Source organism: Phyllobates terribilis, unplaced genomic scaffold, assembly GCF_046119375.1.
Source record: "Phyllobates terribilis strain yellow unplaced genomic scaffold, ASM4611937v1 Scaffold_8__6_contigs__length_399053987, whole genome shotgun sequence".
Taxonomy (NCBI): domain Eukaryota; kingdom Metazoa; phylum Chordata; class Amphibia; order Anura; family Dendrobatidae; genus Phyllobates; species Phyllobates terribilis.
This window is the reverse complement of record NW_027362768.1, coordinates 33,648,690-33,667,746: the sequence shown is the minus strand read 5'-3', so window position 1 is coordinate 33,667,746 and position 19,057 is coordinate 33,648,690. Positions and strand designations below refer to the sequence as shown.

The following is a 19,057-nucleotide window of genomic DNA, read 5'->3' as shown; positions in this document are numbered from 1 at the left end:
GGGGGGCAAGGGCCATTTCGCTTTTCCAGAGCCTTTCTGCTACCAGTAACTTGGAAGTCCCTTATATTTTTAACAGATGACAGACCTGAGTGGGGACTAGCTTTTTTTGAGGACTGAGTTGAAGCTTTTATTGGGAACATTTTATGTAACATTTATCCGGCGCTCTAGGCTGAGCACTTACATCGGGGTTTCCATCTAAATTTCCAAGTGATATAATTCAGATGAAACCCCTGCGGGATCCATTCACTGTAATGAGGCAGCAGAGTTACTCTGGACTCCATCTGGCCTCTGAGTAGCGGTGTCCTTTTTTTCAGAAGTGCACAAAACTGTGGCCAACCGCACTTTTATGCACACCTAAAACAAATGATACCGTGGGATCCCAGGCCAGACGGCGTCCACAGTGGCCTATATCTGCCTCAATACAGGGAATCTTCCGTCATGGGTTCTGGCTGAATCACGTATTTCAGAGATTTACACGGAAACTCTGGTGTAAGTGCTCAGCGCAGAGCGCAGGATAAATGTGAGCAGAGCCTTACTGCGATCTTTCGGAGACATAATAAACAAATCAGTAGCAGGTGAAGAATTGGTTTTATTTATTTTTTACGCCGCTCCTCTTGCGGTATAAGTGATGAGATTACTTTATTGTTCGGGTCGGTGCGATTACAGAGATACCAGATTTATATCGGGTTTTTATGACTAACAGCTGTCACACACTAAAAGACGCTTTTTTTTGCAAAATCTAGTTTTTGCATCACCATATTTTGAGAGCTATAATTTTTCCATATTTCGGCCAACAGAGTCATGTGATGGCTTGTTTTTTGCGGGATGAGTTGACATTTTTATTGGTACCATTTTTAGGTAGGTGACATTTTTTAATCGCTTTCTATTCCGTTTTTTGGGAGGTAAAATTAACAAAAACCAACAATTCAGGAATTGTTCTTTGAGTTTTTTTTTTATGCCGTTCTGCGTGTGGTAAAAGTGATCAGGCAGCGTTATTCTTCGGGTCAGTACGTTTACAGCGATACTACACTTACTGTATTTTTTTTATGTTTTGGCGCTTTTACACAATAAAACAAATTTATAGAAAAAAATATTTTTTTTGCATTGCTTTATTCTGAACACTATAACTTTTTTATTTTTCGGTTGATGGAGCTGTATGGCGGCTTGTTTTTTGCGGAACAAGATGACGTTTTCAGCGGTACCATTTTTATTTCTATTTTGCTTTTTGATCGTATTTTTTCCACTTTTTGTTTGGCGATAGGATGAAAAAGCATAGTTTTTTGCTCCGTTTTTTATTTATTTTTATTACGGTGTGCACAGAAGGAGTTAATTAGTGTGACAGTTTTATAGCTCGGTTTGTTTTGGACGCGGCGATACCAAATATGTGTTCTTTTTTTGGTTTTGTAAAAATATACGGATTTATTGGTTTAATATTTTATTTATTTATTTTTATTTATTTTGTGATTTTTTTTTAACAGTTTAAAAACTTTTTTTTACTTTTTTTTACATTTTTACTTAGTCCCTGTATGGGACATTAATTTTTATTTTTCTGATCACTGATCTCATGTAATGTAATAGACATATATTACATTACATTACATGAGATCTTCCCTGACTGTTTCAGTCAGAGTCTCCTGTCTGGCTCAGCAGCATGCTGAGCCAGACAGGACACCATATATGGCAGAGCTGGAGGTGGTCATGTGACCTCCAGCTGCCATAGCAACCCCAGGTCCTGGAAGGAATCGGAGGTCTTCGGAGAGGTAAGTAAGACGACCCCCTCTCCTCCTGCTGTCTCCTATATGCCGCGATCACTATAGATCGCAGCATATAGAAGACAGCAAAGGGTTAACATCACTGGGACCTGATCCAATCAGGTCCCGATGATGTTCCCTGTCAGAGCTAATGCTCTGCACCGGAATCGCAACGCTTGCAGGACCCTGGGGGTCCTGAGCGCTGCGAGACCACCCACCGTTTTTAAACGTCGGCGCTGCACAGAGCCCAGCAAGCGCCGACGTTTATCTACAGTGGGCGGTCGGGAACTGGTTAATAAAATAAGTAAATGAATGACTTATTCATTCAAACATGATAAGGCTAAAAACGTGTTTCATTGACGTCCTGTCCAGTTCATCAGGTACATAGCCAATGATAAAAACCAAGGTAATGCATCTACTGTATATACACTGTGTGCAGAATTATTAGGCAAGTTGTATTTTAGAGGATTATTTTTATTATTAATCAACAACTATGTTCTCAATCAACCGAAAAGACTTATAAATATCCAAGCTTAATATTTTTGGAAGTTGGAGTGTTTTTTTTTTAGATTTGGCTATCTTAGGAGGATATCTGTTTGTGCAGGTAACTATTACTGTGCAGAATTATTAGGCAACTTAATAAAAACCAAATATAATCCCATCTCACTTGTTTATTTTCACCAGGTAAATCAATATCAGTGCACAAAATATAGAAATAAACATTTCTGACATGCAAAAACAAAAAACAAAAAAATTAGTGATCAATATAGCCACCTTTCTTTATGATGACACTCAACAGCCTTCCATCCATAGATTCTGTCAGTTGCTTGATCTGTTTTCGATCAACATTGGTTGCAGCAGTCACTACAGCCTCCCAGACACTGTTCCGAAAGGTGTACTGCTTTCGCTCCCTATAGATCTCACATTTTATGATGGGCCACAGGTTCTCTATGGGGTTCAGATCAGGTGAAGGGGGCCATGTCATTATTTTTTCTTCTTTTAGACCTTTACTTGCCAGCCACACTGTGGAGTACTTGGATGCATGTGATGGAGCATTGTCCTGCATGAAAATCATGTTTTTCTTGAACGATACCGACTTCTTCCTGTACCCCTGCTTGAAGAGGTTGTCTTCCAGAAACTGGCAGTAGGTCTGGAAGTTGAGCTTCACTCCATCCTCAACCTGAAAAGGTCCCACAAGTTCATCTTTGATGATACCAGCCCATACCAGTACCCCACCTCCACCTTGCTGGCATCTGAGTCGGCGTGGAGCTCTCTGCCCTTTATTGATCCAGCCTCTGGCCCATCTATCTGGCCCATCAAGAGTCACGCTCATTTCATCAGTCCATAAAACCTTTGAAAAATCTGTCTTAAGATATTTCTTGACCCATTCTTGACGTTTTATCTTATGTTTCTTGTTCAAAGGTGGTCGTTTTTCAGCCTTCCTTACCTTGGCCATGTCCCTGAGTATCGCACACCTTGTGCTTTTTGATACTCCAGTAACGTTGCAGCTCTGAAATATGGCAAAACTGGTGGCGAATGGCATCTTGGCAGCTTCACGCTTGATTTTCCTCAATTCATGGACAGTTATTTTGCGCCTTTTTTGGCCAACACGCTTCTTGCGACCCTGTTGGCTATTTGCCATGAAATGCTTGATTGTTCGGTGATCACGCTTCAAAAGTTTGGAAATTTCAAGATTGCTGCATCCCTCTGCAAGACATCTCACAATTTTGGACTTTTCAGTGCCCGTCAAATCTCTCTTCTGACCCATTTTGCCAAAGGAAAGGAAGTTGCCTAATAATTAAGCACACCTTATATAGGGCATTGATGTCATTGGTCAACACCCCTCCTCATTACAGAGATGCACATCACCAGATTTACTTAATTGGTAGTTGGCTCTCAAGCCTATGCAGCTTGGAGTAGGACAACATGTATAAAAAGCATCAAAGTGATCAAAATACGCATTTGCCTAATAATTCTGCACGTGGTGTATATACACAGATCAATTATGCTGACCAAATTGTAATGAGAAACATGTGCTAGAAGAAAAAATAAATAAATAAAAATAAAAAATGTATAAATCTATTAAAATGTTAAGTCCTTGTGGTTTTAATGTATTAAACCTATAAATCCAGTAAACCTCCTTCCGGTTTAGACTCTGGATTCTGTTGGCGGTGTGAACAGGAATGTGTTCTATGGGCATAATTTTTAAACATCTAAGATAAGTTAAGATATGTTTTTTTTTATTTCTTTTTTTTTCATTTGTATTTTTTATTTTTTTCGTCTAGCACATGTTTCTCATTACAATTTGGTCAGCATAATTGATCTGTGTATATATATATATATATATATATATATATATATATATATATATGCATTACCTTGGTTTTAATCATTGGCTATGTACCTGATGATGAAGTGGACAGGGACGTGCATGAAACGTGTTGTTTTTAGACTTGTCATGTTTGAATAATAAGTTATTAATTTACTTATTTTATTAATCCATTATTTTAATTCGTCACACGAAGGAGCGCGGAGTTAGACACAAGTCTTCATCTTTTCCTTGGTACTAATCCTCACCCACGGTGGGTTGATGTCTGCTGCAGTACTCCGTAAAGTCAGCTACATGAGTTGTGCATTCTCACAACAATAGAAGGTGAGCAAAGATATTCTACTTTCTAACCTTGGTTATATCTTGGTAACGGCACTATTTGCGCCCCCTTCTTATCCTTATCTATTTGCAATTTTCTAAGTAAATTGATTTCTAAAGGTGCTATTGACATGAAATTCTCACCAGATGTTGGTAAGAACCCATCCAATTCACACAGGCAAATAAATAAAGCCATAGTTGTTCATAATTTAAGTAATGTATACTAATGTCGTCGCCATATAATGTTGGACGTTCCGAGACGTTGTGCCTGTTCCAAATTAAGATGTAAAATTCAAATACGTGCATGGAAGAGCCATGACTGATACATTGAGTATCTGGGCAGGTCTGACTTTATTACATCATCGGTCAGGGTTTTATAGGTTGTTAATAGTCATATATAATAACAATATAATTGGCTCAGCTTATCTTTACATATGTGCTTCCATTAGCATACATACATCTCATTGGCTAAAGGTAATTCTGTCTACACCCATATTTTGGGTTTAGGAATCTCTCACTTTCTAGTTTTGTTTCTCTTTCCTATGTTTTCTCTAAGTCTTTAGACAAAGACATTCCTAAGGGACCCCTTATCTGATCACAGGCTTCTCTTTGTGAGCCAAGTACATGGACAAAACACCCATACTGGCCCAAAGTCCTTTCTGGTAAGCAGAAGATACACGTACAAAAATCAAAATGGAGTCAGAATAGATAGATAAAGTATAAATCCTGCTCTCACACTAATGAGAAATGACACAGGGAAAAAGTATTGCATACACTTACTGAAATTTAATTACTACTTCATGCAAAAGCCTATGTTGTTGATAATAGCTTCAGGATGCCTCCTCTATCAAGAAACTAGTTGCATGCATTGCTTATGTGTGATTTTGTCCCATTCTTCCACGCAAACCCCATTGCGTGGAAGAATGGCTGGCCCATTCTAGCAGCTTTATTTTCTTTCTCTGAAACCAATTGAGAGTTTCTTTAGCTGTGTGTTTGGGATCATTGTCTTGCTGAAATGTCCACTCTCATGTCATCTTCATCATCAAGGTAGATGGTAGCAGATTTTTATCAAGAATGTCTCGTTACATTTGTCCATTTATCCTTCCTTCAATTATATGAAGTTTTCCAGTGCCGTATGCTAACAAACAGCCACACACCATGATGTTCAAACCTCCAAATTTCATTCTTGGCAGAGTGTTTTGGGGTGATATGCAGTTCCTTTGGCCTACAAACATGTCGTGTATTATGGCATCCAAAGATCCAAACCAGAGTATATTTACTTAGTATTTCACATGCTTGTCTAAATGTTGATGAGCAAACTTTAAACGCGCTTACACATGCTTTTTGTTCAGCAATGGGGTCTTGCATGGTGAGTGTGCATACAGGGAATGAAAGTTGAGTGCATTAGCTTTCTTTGAAACAATTGTACGTGCTAATTTTAGTTTTTTTGGTAGCTTTCCTTGACTGTTGAACAACTATTCTGAGCTAATTCTTTTCATTCCTCTGTCTGAAATTTTGCGGGGAGCACCTGTTTGTGGCCAGTTCATGGTGAAATGATGTTCTTTCCACTTCTGGATTATGGCCTCCAACAGTGTTCACTGGAACCTTCAGTAGTGTAGAAATTCTTCTGTAACCAATGCCTTCAGTATGTTTTGCAACAATAATGTTCTGAAGGTCATGAGACAGCTCACTGGTTTTACCCATGATGAGTTATTTCTTGTGTGACACCTTGGTAATAAAACACCTTTTTGTATTCTATCAGTTGAATCAGCTGATATTACTTTTCATTAAGTGGCAAGATTGCTTTCCAAATACTGATAGATTTTAGCTGGTGTCATGACTTTCCATGACTTTTCGTACCTCTCATTCTTCATATGTTCAAAACTTTTTGCCTACACAATTTCTCATTATTACACATAACTTTGGGTTATGATGCTTATGATGATGCAAACAGTGTCCTCCATTGCGCTCCTGCGCAGGCCTACTTCTCTTTACCATGCCGAGGGCAGAGCAAAAATATTGTCATGCGCAAGTGCAACGCTCTTTGTCCTTTCTGGCATGTGCACATTACAGTAGTTTGCTCTGCCCTCAGAGATAAGCTATAGAGGACACTGTGTGGATGATGTAGGATGCGTCATCCACACAAAGAGGGGAAGAGGATGGCAATCTCAAAAAGAGAAGAGGCGCCCGATCAAGACCAGTGACATCCATGTGACCAGACCACGTCGTAAAGTAGGTGAGTATAATGAAAATTGTTTTTTGCAGAGCGCATTGAAGACCTATTTACATCATTCTAGAATGCTGTATATGAAGGTGCTGGCCCTTCTTTATATTGAAAAAAACTGGTGATAGGTTTCCTTTAAAACGGGATGATCAGAAGATGGACAATAAATTGTATCTTTACCGTAAAGACTGTAAATTGTCTAGAAATTAGCCCTGCAATCAAAGACTGACATTACATATGCCTCAAAGGGGTAATGCATATGTTCGTTTCTAGTTCTGGCTAATTAAAGTTTTTCATTAATTATTACTTTTTAGGAAGCTGCAAGGCTCCACAAGTCCTAAATGGATTCCTTAACACTCCTGAAGCCTATTATGACTCTGGCCATTATGCGGAATTTGAGTGCAATAAGGACCATATAAAGAATAACCTTATAAGTCCTAAGTGTGAAAATGGTCAATGGACTCATCATCCAGTATGTTACAGTAAGTACAATGGACACGTAGAAATATCAAGTGTGTTGAAAAAAATTAAAACTTAAAAAACTGTCTCCCTCTGAACTTTTACTCAGGTCCATGTGAGGTCTCCTCAGAGGATCTTTCTGGCAGCAACATTCAGCTAGTTTCACCTGATAATGGTAAAAGTTCTAAACACGGTACAGGATTACAAGTTTCCTGCAAGCAAGGATATAAACGACCGAATCAACCAAGTTTCTTCATTGAATGTAATGATGGGAAATTTAAATATTCACGATGCTTCTCTGGAAGTAAGAATAATTATTTGTTTCTTAGTTCTAAAACCATTAAGATATCACATACAGTACAGACCAAAAGTTTGGACACACCTTCTCATTTAAAGATTTTTCTGTATTTTCATGACTATGAAAATTGAACATTCACACTGAAGGCACCAAAACTATGAATTAACACATGTGGAATTATATACTTAACAAAAAAGTATGAAACAACTGAAAATATGTCTTATATTCTAGGTTCTTCAAAGTAGCCACCTTTTGCTTTTTCAAATTGTTTGGAACATATATTCTATTTCATACAGGCCTAATCCAAAGTAAAAAAAATAAGTTCTTCTGTTATTAACGTGATAAAGAAGGCCAGATCTCAGTTAGAATATATGCTCCAAGATATTTCAATTTCATACAGGCCTCATCCACAGTAAAAAATCAATTTTTTTGTTGCAAATAGCGTGTTCCAACCACACTATCTGAACAATATGTGTGGGAAAAGGCAAGGTCGTAGTGGAAGGGCTTGGGGTTCAAGGTACACGTGGGGTAGGTCGTAATGTTAGTGAAAGCACTAGTGAACCAACATTATCACGTCCCATCCAAAGAAAACTGACAACTTCTGTTACTGGATGGGCTACTCCACTCCCTTTCTTTGGCAGCCGCACAACAGTACGCCTTGTGGATGAGGGCCAGAAAAAGCATTTGCTCCAGTGGATGGCAAGCAGTGCATCAAGTGGCCTCCCCTCCTCAACATCACACACAGTACAATCCACAGAGCTGGCACCCCAATTACCCTTGTTTCCCCCCACAACACAAGTGACCAACCACCCAATGGACTATAGAGAACCACAGATGGGTGAGCCTGCAGAGCTGTTCACACATTCTATGCCATGGCTATCAGAAGTCTGCTCCAAAGATTCACAGACTCAAGAGGAGGAAAGCATCTGCACCGATGCCCAAAAATGTTTTTAGGTTGGATCCGGGGCAGGACGAAGTAGGTTCCGAGCAGCATCCTGACCCTCATCACCAGACACCTGTGGCTCACGCAGACTGTACTGTGTTGTCAGGGCAGGAAGAGGAGGAGGGTGAGTCTTAGGATGAGCAGATGGAGGAGAAGACAGATGAGGAGGATATGTTGCACCCTATGGTGCAGACAATGAGTGATGCAACCTCAATGAACACTGCATCCTTAGTCACAACTGTGGCTGTGGTCTGCAGCGATCGAGGGTCTGCAGCTTGTGGGGGCGGCAAGGGTTGACTAGCCTGGGCCTTTTTTGACACCGCAAAGGATGAGCCAACTCACATTATCTTTGCAAAAAAAATGCAGTGGAGGGAAAAAGTGCAATAATTTGACTACTACGTGCATGAACTTTCACATGCACAATCAACATGTGTTACTCTGGCAATCTCACTGCGATCAAATGCAGACCAGCGGACCTCAACAATCATCAGCCGTCCCATCAACCGCATCTGCTGCTTCTTCCTCCTCCTCTGTTACCATACCAAGTGGTGTCACCTAGGTCTCCGACTGCAGAACCTCCGGTGGTTTACCTGCTCCAGTCAGGCTGAGTGAGAGCCTGTTAGCTGTCACAGAAGTGGACATGCCTGCAGTTTTTGACTGATCTAAGAGAACGAGCATCTTTATCAATCCACCGTAACATCTCCACCTGCACCTCACTCACGGTCTATCGGTTTGTCCGTTTCACTGTACTCTGCCTCTCTCAGCACTGCAGCCAGCCCTCAATCCCGCTGTTGTGGTCACATAAAAGATTGTTTCATCCTACATATGACAAAGCTAAGAGGTTGAACTCCACCATCTCCAATCTGTTGGCCACGGAAATGGTGGTCTTAGGCCCTATTTTTATACATGTAAACACTTTCGATTGAGTTGGCATCTCCTGAGTTGGCTATAGTAACGTAGTTTTTAAGGTTGAAGGAAGACTAAGTCCATCTAGTTTAATCGAATAGGAAGGAGATGATGAAAAGCTGCACTCACCGTTTATGTACAAAAATAAGAGTCCTTTATTTCATAAAATGAATGGAAAGCAGGGAGTTCGGGGAGGAGGTGGACGACAGCTGTCCATTTTATCCGAATATGAAATAAAAGACTCTTATTTTTGTACATAAACGGTGAGTGCAGCTTTTCATCTTCTCCTTTCTATTGGATTATTGTTTCTGCATTTTAAAGCTGTCACCGCAAGTTTATGCGATGTGTATTTGCCGTTAAGATTCACGTGCGGTCATTATGCATTTAGAAGGTGGTGCAGGCTCACTCTTTATTTAGCTCCATCTGGTTTAACCCATAGCCTAACATGTTGATCCAAAAGAAGGCCAAAAAAAAAACCCATGTGGCAAACAGCAGGCTCCACATTGAGGAATAAAAATCCTTCCTGACTCCATACGGCAATCAGACTAGTTCCATGGATCAACGTCCTACCAAGGAATCTAGTATATATAACCTGTAATATTATACTTTTCAAGATAGGCATCCATGTCCTTCTTAAATTTTAGTAATTTGTTGTAATAACTCATTACAACATCATGCGGCAGAGAGTTCCATAGTCTCACTGCTCTTACAGTAAAGAATCCGCGTCTGTGATTATGATTAAACCTTCTTTCCTCCAGACATAAAAGATGCCCCCTTGTCCCCGTCTCAGGCCCCAGAGTAAAAAGATCAGTAGAAAGGTCTTTGTACTGTTCCCTCATATATTTGTACATAGTAATAAGATCACCCCTAAGCCTTCATTTTTTCCAAACTAAATAACTCCAAGTGTAATAACCTGTCTTGGTATTGCAGACCCCCGAGTCCTCTAATAACCTTGGTCGCTCTTCTCTGCACCCGCTCTAGTTCAGCTATGTCTTTCTTATACACTAGAGACCAGAACTGTACACAGTATTCTAAGTAATGTCGCACTAGTGACTTGTATAGAGGTAAAATGATGTTCTCCTCATGAGCATCTATGCCTCTTTTAATGCATCCCATTATTGTATTTGCCTTTGAAGCAGCTGCCTCACACTGGTCACTAAATGTGAGCTTGTCGTCCACCAATACACCTAGGTCTTTTTCAGTGACCTTTTTGCCCAGTGTTATACAGTTAAGCATATAATTATACATTTTATTTCCTCTGCCCAAGTGCATTACCTTACATTTATCCCCATTAAAGCTCATTTTCCATTTATAAGCCCAAGCTTGTAGTTTACATAGATCCTCCTGTAATAGAAAATTGTCCTTCTCTGTATTGATTACCCTGCAGAGTTTAGTGTCATCTGCAAATATTGAAATACTACTCTGCATGCCCCTTACAAGGTCATTAATAAATATGTTAAAAAGAAGGGGGCCCAATACTGACCCCTGTGGTACCCCACTGTTATCTGAGATGAAGTCTGAGTGTGTTCCATTAATAACCACCCTTTGTTTCCTATCACTGAGCCAGTTCTTAACCCACTTAAATATATTTTCCCCTATCCCCATTGTTCTCATTTTATGTATCAACCTTTTGTGTGGAACCGTATCAAAAGCTTTTGAAAAGTCCTTATACACAACATCCACTGCATTTCCTTGGTCCAGTCTGGAACTTACCTCTTCATAAAAGCTGATCAGATTAGTTTGACAGAAACGGTCCCTCGTAAACCCATGTTGATATTGGGTCATGAGGTTATTCTTCTTCAGATATTCTAGTATAGCATCTCTTAGGAAACCCTCCAGGATTTTACCCACAGTAGAGGTTAAGCTTACTGGCCTATGATTTCCAAGTTCAGTCCTTTTTGAATATTGGCACCACATTTGCTATACGCCAGTCCTGTGGTACAGACCCTGTTATTATGGAATCTTTAAAGATTAAAAATAATGGTCTGTCTATGACTTTACTTAATTCCTGCAGTACTCGCAGGTGTATCCCATCCGAGCCCGAGGATTTGTCAAACTTTAGTGATTTTTAGATGCCTCCGTACTTTCTGCTGGGTTAAGCAAGTGACATTTAATGGAGAATTTTTGTTATCACTGATTATATTTTCTGTCATGCGATTTTCTTGTGTAAATACTGTTGAAAAAAAATCATTTAGCATATTGGCTTTTTCCTCATCCACCATTTCATCCATACAATTTTCAAGGGGCCAACACTATAATTTTTTGTTGCTTACTATTTATGTAGTTAAAGAACATTTTGGGATTATTTTTACTTTCTCTGGCAATGGTTCTCTCTGCCTCAGTCTTTGCTGCATTGATTTGTTTTTTACAGAATTTATTTAATTTTCTATATTTATTTAATGCCTCATCACTACCTACTTGCTTTAGTTCTCTAAATGCTTTCTTTTTGTCATTTATTGCGCCCCTTACAGCTCTATTTAGCCATAGTGGTTTCCTCCTATTTCTAGCATGTTTATTCCCATAGGGTATACATTGTGAACAGGTCCTATTCAGGATGCTAATAAATGTCTCCCATTTGCTTCATGTAGTTTTATGTCTCAGGATATCGTCCCAGCTTATTGCACTAAGATCATCTCTCAACCGTTTGAAATTTGCCTTCCTGAAGTTTAGTGTCCTTGTAACCCCTCTACTACACATCTTATTAAAGGATACATGAAAACTTATTATTTTGTGATCACTATTACCCAAGTGACCGCCAACTTTTATATTTGATATGCGGTCTGGCCTGTTGGTTAATATTAGGTCTAGCAGTGCCCCCTTTCTTGTTGGGTCCTGAACCAGGTGTGAAAGGTAATTGTCTCTCATAGTTGTCAAAAACCTATTACCTTTGCTGGAACTACAGGTTTCTGTTCTCCAATGTATTTCAGGGTAATTAAAGTCCCCCATAATAATGACTTTTCCTTGAGTATCTGCTTCATCTAATTGCTTTATGAGGATATTTTCCGCTGCTTCCATTATATTTGGATACTTATAACAAACCCCTATCAGTAATTTATTATTTTTTCCCCCTCCCCTTATCTCCACCCATGGAGACTCTACATTTTCATTAGATTCACATACAATCTCTTGCATGATGGGTTTTAAGGATGATTTTACATATAAACACACACCCCCCTCTCTTGTTTGTACGGTAATTTCTGAACAGACTATAGCCCTGTAAATTAACTGCCCAGTCATGGCTCTCGTCCAGCCATGTCTTAGATATCCCCACCATGTCATAATTATTTTCCAGCAAAATTAATTCTAATTCCTCCATTTTGTTTGTGAGGCTTCTGGCATTAGTGTACATGCATTTTATGTAGCTCTCTGTACCTCTATTCCTTCTTACTATATTGAATTTTCTAACCCCACCCCCACGTGGCACGTGGTACAGGCAGTATTTCAGAGAACACCACCTTGGAGGTCCTTGCCTTAAGCTTGCAACCTAATTCACTGAAATCATCTTTAAGGACCTTCCACCTACCTCTCACTTTCTCATTTGTGCCAATGTGCACCTTGACCGCTGGGTCCTTACCAGCCCCTCCCAGTAATCTGTCAGCCTGATCAGTTATGTGCTGGACTGGAGCCCCAGGTAGGCAGCACACTGTTTGACGATCCCTGTCTTTGTGACAGATTGCCCTATCTGTTCCCATAATAGAATCCCCCCACTACCAAAACCTGCAAACTTATTGGGGTGTGTCAGATCAGGACTAGCCTCCCTGGCACTCTTCCTTCTACCCCCCCCCCTTCTGTCACCCAGCTAGCTGCCTCACTGTCCTGCAGCTCCCTACTACCATCCTCCCCCACATCTACCCCAGTGAGCAGCTGCTCAGTGAGCAGCAGACTCCTTTCCATATTGTCTATGGATCTCAGTGTTGCCAACTGCTCATTCAGATCCAGTACCTGGGCTTCCAAACGCACAACATGCTCACATGTCGCACAGCAATATGCACCCACGACCGACTGTTCAAGGATTGCATACATGTGGCAAGATGTACACTGGATAGCATTGTCAATAATGGAGCTCATTTCCTAATGGGGATTGCAGTAGGCAGATGTGACGCCCTGTGGCTGCAGGCTGTCACAGAACTCCTGGGTGTTGCACAGATGGATTCTCCCCAGTGGCCTCAATACATGCAGACACCTCCACCCAAATCCACTAGATGGAGCCCTGTCAGGTATATATATACTGGGGGGTGGAGTTCAGGAAGTCAGTCAGTGGGAAGCAGTGAGTGTGACATGATGCTGCAGCACCAGACAAGCTGAAGTCTGTGTGGCTGAAAGCCAGGCTAGGCCCAAACTGCGGGCTAGTCTGGCCAGTGAGAGCCTAGAGTGGGCTAGAAGGCAAGGAGAAGAGAAGAGCCATGAGGGACAGAGGAACCACAGAGGATTCGTCCCCTGATGCAAGCCGGGCACCGGGCCCGAGTCTATTGGGATCTCTATATCCAGTAGGGAATCCGGCATACTGAGGAGGATTTCATATCCCTCAGTCCACCCGTGAATACCGCACATTCAGAGGACTAGGTACCACGAAGGCCCCAGCGTCCAGGGATTGTGGTAACCAGTGGGAAATCCCTCGCCGCCAAGGAAGACGGGTGAGAGAAACATCAAGGGAGCTATACCCTGTTCCAGGCAGGTCAGAAGCTCCAGAGAGAGAGACAGGAAGATACAGAAAGGAGGCCTTACACCCGCTCACTGGGGAGCAAGTCCAGAAGTGCACACTACCTACAAGTACCTGGGACCGTACCTGACTACCATCATCAGTAAAGGTACTGAAGTGAACCCCTGTGTGCGTGTCTGTTCTTCCTCTGACCCGGCTGGGTCCCCTCTCTCCTGCATCCCTTCACACCATCCCTGCCCCGGGGGCCCGCTCCACCTGTGGGGCGCAGAAACACCTCAGCTGCCATCCCAACACCCCCGGAGGTCTGAAGCAGCGCTGGAAATCCTTACCAGGTACAACAGGTGGCGTCACAAACTATTTACTTTATTTTTATTTTCTATCCAAGTTTCAATTCCCTTTTTCAAGAGTGACCCCAGGGTACGGGCCCGGGAGCCGACCACCGAGACACCCCCAAACCAGGCAAAGGCCCGGGTACCGAGTCGTCCCCATCCCCTGGGCGCATCACAGAAATTTTAAGTAAAAAGAAATGTAAAGAATTAATAAAATACAGACAGCAATTCAGTCCAAATTCCTCCCTTCCAAACTTCCTGAATCCAAAGTCACTGAATCACAAGTCACACACTTACATCCATTTGCACTTACGCTCCAGTCACACTCAGGTCGTTCACACTCACTAAAGAAGAAGAATTAAAGAGTTTTTTTTTTTTTCCCTTTAGCAGCAATCCAACCTACAGCTCAATGCACTTTCAAAACGGCAAGGTAGTGGGACAGGTATGGGTCTACGTTAAACTACTTGTAGTCTGATGACATTGATGCCACTTTGGTGGTGTTAGGCCTTCATTTAGAACAATGTGAACACTCCTAGTTAGGTCTCCATCTCCTGGGTTGGCTGTACTGGAAGAGGTGTTGGTCTTATTTACACTATTTCTACAGTAGTGAAATTGATGCCACTTTGCTGGCGTCTGCCACTATTTTTTTTAAATATGGGGAATTTTGATTGGGTCTCCATCTATTGGGTTGGCTGTAGTGGAACCTTCCTGTTCTGCAGTCTAAGTTGTGTAAGATTGCGTACCAGTCCTTGCGGCACTCCTGATACAGACTCTGCCTGCTGCACTCCTGATACAGACTCTGCCTGCTGCACTCCTGATACAGACTCTGCCTGCTGCACTCCTGATACAGACTCTGCCTGCTGCACTCTTGATACAGACTCTGCCTGCTGGACTCCTGATACAGACTCTGCCTGCTGGACTCCTGATACAGACTGTGACTTCTGCACTCGGCGAATATCAATTTGTTCGGTGAACTTTTCTGAACCGAATATTGAAATGTTCGCTCATGCCTAGCAGCAACAACTAGCCCTGACGCATTATGTCATATGGTATAGCTTGGGCAGTACAAACATGGGGCATATCACGTTTACGGAGTGGGCACAGATTAAAGACCTCTGCACCCTTCTGCACAGTTTTGAAATGGCTACTAAAAAGGTTAGCGCTGACAATGCCATTATCAGCATCACTATTACAGTCATCTACATACTGGAGCAGACTATGAATATCCTGCAGGAGGAAGTGGTGGTCCCAGAGGAATAGGAGGAAGCAGAGGAGGATGCAGAAGGGATAACAATGTCTCAAAGTTCCAGACTGCAGATGCCAAGGGAGGGTGGAATACAGTGATTGAGGGGGGCTAATGATACAAGAAAAACAGTTAGTGAAGGTGCAGGAGCCGAGGAACAAATGGAGGAAGAAGAGGTGATGGCGTGCAACAGTCAGGAGATGAAGACGATAATCATCCTCTCTGTTGTTCATGGTTGGCGGGAGGGGATGGAGGAAAAAAGCATCAGTGTTACCCAGCCACCAACACAGCATGGCTTTGGACCTCATGGCAGAGCCCGACATATGAGTGCTTTCTTGCTACACTATCTGCAACATGATCCCCGTATAGTTAGGATTCGAAATAGTGCTGATAATTAGTGTTGAGCCACCCCCGTAGTGTTCGAGTTCGGTTCGGTTCGTCAAACACCCGTGTGTTCGCCGAACTGTTCGTCGAACTGTTCGTCGAACACCTTCGAACACCGTTAAAACCAATGGCAGGCAAACAAAAACACATAGAAACACATAGAAAACACCTTCAAAGGTGTCCAAAAGCTGACAAACTGCTCAGAAGACATAACTAACACATGGAAAAGTGACAAGTACATATAGTCATGCGAAAATAAAAGAGGTGGAGGAGTAAAAGGAGGGGGAGACACAGATATAGGCATGTCATGCCCTTCTAAAATCCAAAAAGTGAGAAGCCGACACGGCCAGTCCGCTCCTGCCCGTGCCACCTCCGTGTCGCCGGGTTTGTGCCAGAGCCGCGGTGAACCCTGACGGCCAGCCCCCCTCTCCCAATACTGGTGCCTGTCCGCTGGTGGGTCGAGCGAGCCCCCCTGTGGTGGAGGCAGCTCTAAGCTTTTTAATTTAAATTGTCTCTCTAATTTGAATGAATACACTTTAAATCCATTTACAAGGATCTATTGGAGGGCAAGTCTCATGCCAGCAGCCGCGGTAATTCCAGCTCCAGTAGCGTCCACTAAAGCTGCTGCAGTTAAAAAGCTTTTATAAGGATCGAGCTCGGCTGTCCACCGCAAGGCATCCTACTGCCAGTCCCAGCCCCTATGCCTTGGGGTGCCTCCTGATGCTCTTCACTAAGTATCCCATGGTCCCGAAGCATTTCCTTTGAAAAAATTAAGTGTCTAAACTACAGGTGGTGCAGCTTGCTTAACAGTCGGGATAATCCGCTGACTAGCAGACACTGCTACTAGGCACAAAGTATTTCCTGGGCTAGATGCAGTTAAAAATTTGTAATTAGATACTCTCGTTGGATGCTGAGAAAGCATTCCATAGAGTCTCCTGGCACGCCATATATGATTCTCTTAAAAAGCTTGGGGTAGGGGTCTAGGGGATCCTTTTATAGCCAAAATCACGGCCCTGTATCGCAATACGTCACCTAGGCTGAAGATAAATGGAAATGGAGCACCCCGAGGGCTCGGTTGCTACAGAGGTATTGCACCTCACCCAGAGGTGTGATATCTCACTCTCAGGTAAGGATGGAGTGTGGATCAGGACCCCGACACCTGCATGCATTACACCACATTGCCGTGGGGCAGGGTGACCAATATGCGCCTGAGATGGGCACGACAGTCCCTGTCCCTGGCTGGAGTGGGGGGAGGGAACACAGAGGAAGGGGAACCCTGTAGTGCAGGAGGAGGGAGGAAGCAGTTCCTGAATGCATTGAGAAGGAAGTATAAAAGGTGGGCACCATCTTAGTTCAGTGCAGAGAAGTCTGAGCAGAAGTGACAGGGAGCAGGGGTTCTGCATGAGCTCTGCTCCGGAGGCGGGCCTAGTACCAGAGGCCCAGGCCTGGAAGAGGGAGAAGGAAGGAAGAGGAGCGGAGAAGGCTCCAGGAACAAGGAACGAAGGGATCCCAGGGGTGCGGACGGGCGAGTCGCCACCGCACGCCCGAATCCACCTGCGTGTAGGGGTCAGGCCAAAGGGGGAGACCGGTCCCCGAAACTAGTGGAGGCGGGAAACGACCCTCAGCTAGAAACCGGAGGCTGTGACATTTTATGTGGTGCAGCCCCTCGCTACACCCGCTAGGAAGGCACCACATAGGGTCAGGGAAACTGGCGCCAAGTTTACCAAGAGGAGGCAGCCGGACTGAAGCATTGGTAAGAAAGGCCAGACAAAGGACACACAAAGGGGGTCCTGTGAAGCGCTCCAAAGTTATCTGGGAGTTGTCTGAGCCGCTCACCTGGTGAGCACAGTACGACGTGGGCAGCCGTTACCTGCAGAAGTGGTCTGGATAATAAGAACTGTGAGTAAAGGCCCTGGACTGCATCACTGACTCCGTGTCGTTACTGCTGCTGCCCTGCACCATCACCCCCATCCTCCGCATACACTGCCCTGAGGCTATACTCCTCCCGTGGGGAGTTATACTACGCTCTGCTGCACCCACAACACCAGCCTCAGCGGTCTGCCCTGCAGCGGCAGTTCACTCTGACCGCAATCCACGGGTGGCGTAGTCGGACATTTAAACATCAAAACCACATAAATAGTTCCGCCACTGGTTTGACCGCCCTGAGCCACGGAACCGGGTCGTCGCCACGGAGACTACAACCACCAGCGTCCACCAAAAAGGGTCCGGCTCCGGGTGTCACAAGCCCCAGGGGGTTTTCATCACCTTTCATAATCACCAATGGGACAAGGCAGGGATGTCTTCTGTCCCCTCTCTTATACATCCTAGTGACAGAGCACCTGCTCTCATCAATTCGCCATAACCGCAATATTAGGTGGATTGAGGTGGGAGGCACCGAGTACAAGTGCTCTCTATTTGCTGATGATGTCCTAGTATATATCACTCAATCACATATATCCATCCCTGCTGTTATGGCTGAAATAGATCACTTTGTTACATGGTCAAATTTTAAAATCAATGCAGCGAAGTCTGAGGCCCTCGATGTCTCCCTCCCCAAATCCGTACAGGATTCCATCCAGTCCAACTTTCCCTTTGCCTGGCCCTCACAGGGTATCAAATACTTAGGAATTCCTATTCATAGAGACCTCTCCCGTCTATGTTATCTTAATTTTGGGCCCTTTATTGAACAACTCCATACAGATCACGGTTGGCAAGTTAGAACTGTAAGATTCACTACGTGAACCACTGGTGTTTTGTGGAAAAGCACATGTACACTGTGTTCCAAATTATTATGCAAAAAGTGTTTAGAAGTGATAAGGGAAGAATTTGTTTGTTTGTCAGTTAAACTCATTGATGGTGATGTGTGTCAGGGCTCTTTTTATCACTGTAAGCAATTGCAGACACCTGTGCTAATTAGTTTGGCAGGTGTGTCCAATGAAAGGCAAGACTACTTAAGAAGGCTGTCCCACATTATTAAGCAGCCTACATTTTCTGCCAAAGTAGGAAAGAAAAAGGATGTGTCGGCTGCTGAGAAGCAACAAATTGTGGAGTGTTTAGGTCAAGGCATGACTACAATCAACATTGTGCGATGATCAGGATGAAGTGTCTTGGTAATCAAGAAGTATGTAGCTGATTTCCAGTACACATGTGTGCGTGCTGATAAGGGCAAATTGAGGACTCTTTCCTACAGGCAATTACGTCAGGTTAAAAGAG

At 43.0% G+C, this 19,057-nt stretch overlaps 1 protein-coding gene across 3 annotated transcripts in view; it reads left to right on the top strand.

Moving 5' to 3' along the window:
- CFH (complement factor H) overlaps positions 1-19,057 on the top strand; it is a 1,056,626-nt gene that overhangs the window by 995,253 nt on the left and 42,316 nt on the right. For all 3 annotated transcript variants that reach the window (XM_073642935.1, XM_073642934.1, XM_073642933.1), the window contains 2 exons: positions 6,937-7,104; positions 7,191-7,385. In XM_073642935.1, the coding sequence (XP_073499036.1) occupies positions 6,937-7,104; positions 7,191-7,385 (363 nt within the window). The remainder of the gene's footprint in view (positions 1-6,936; positions 7,105-7,190; positions 7,386-19,057) is intronic.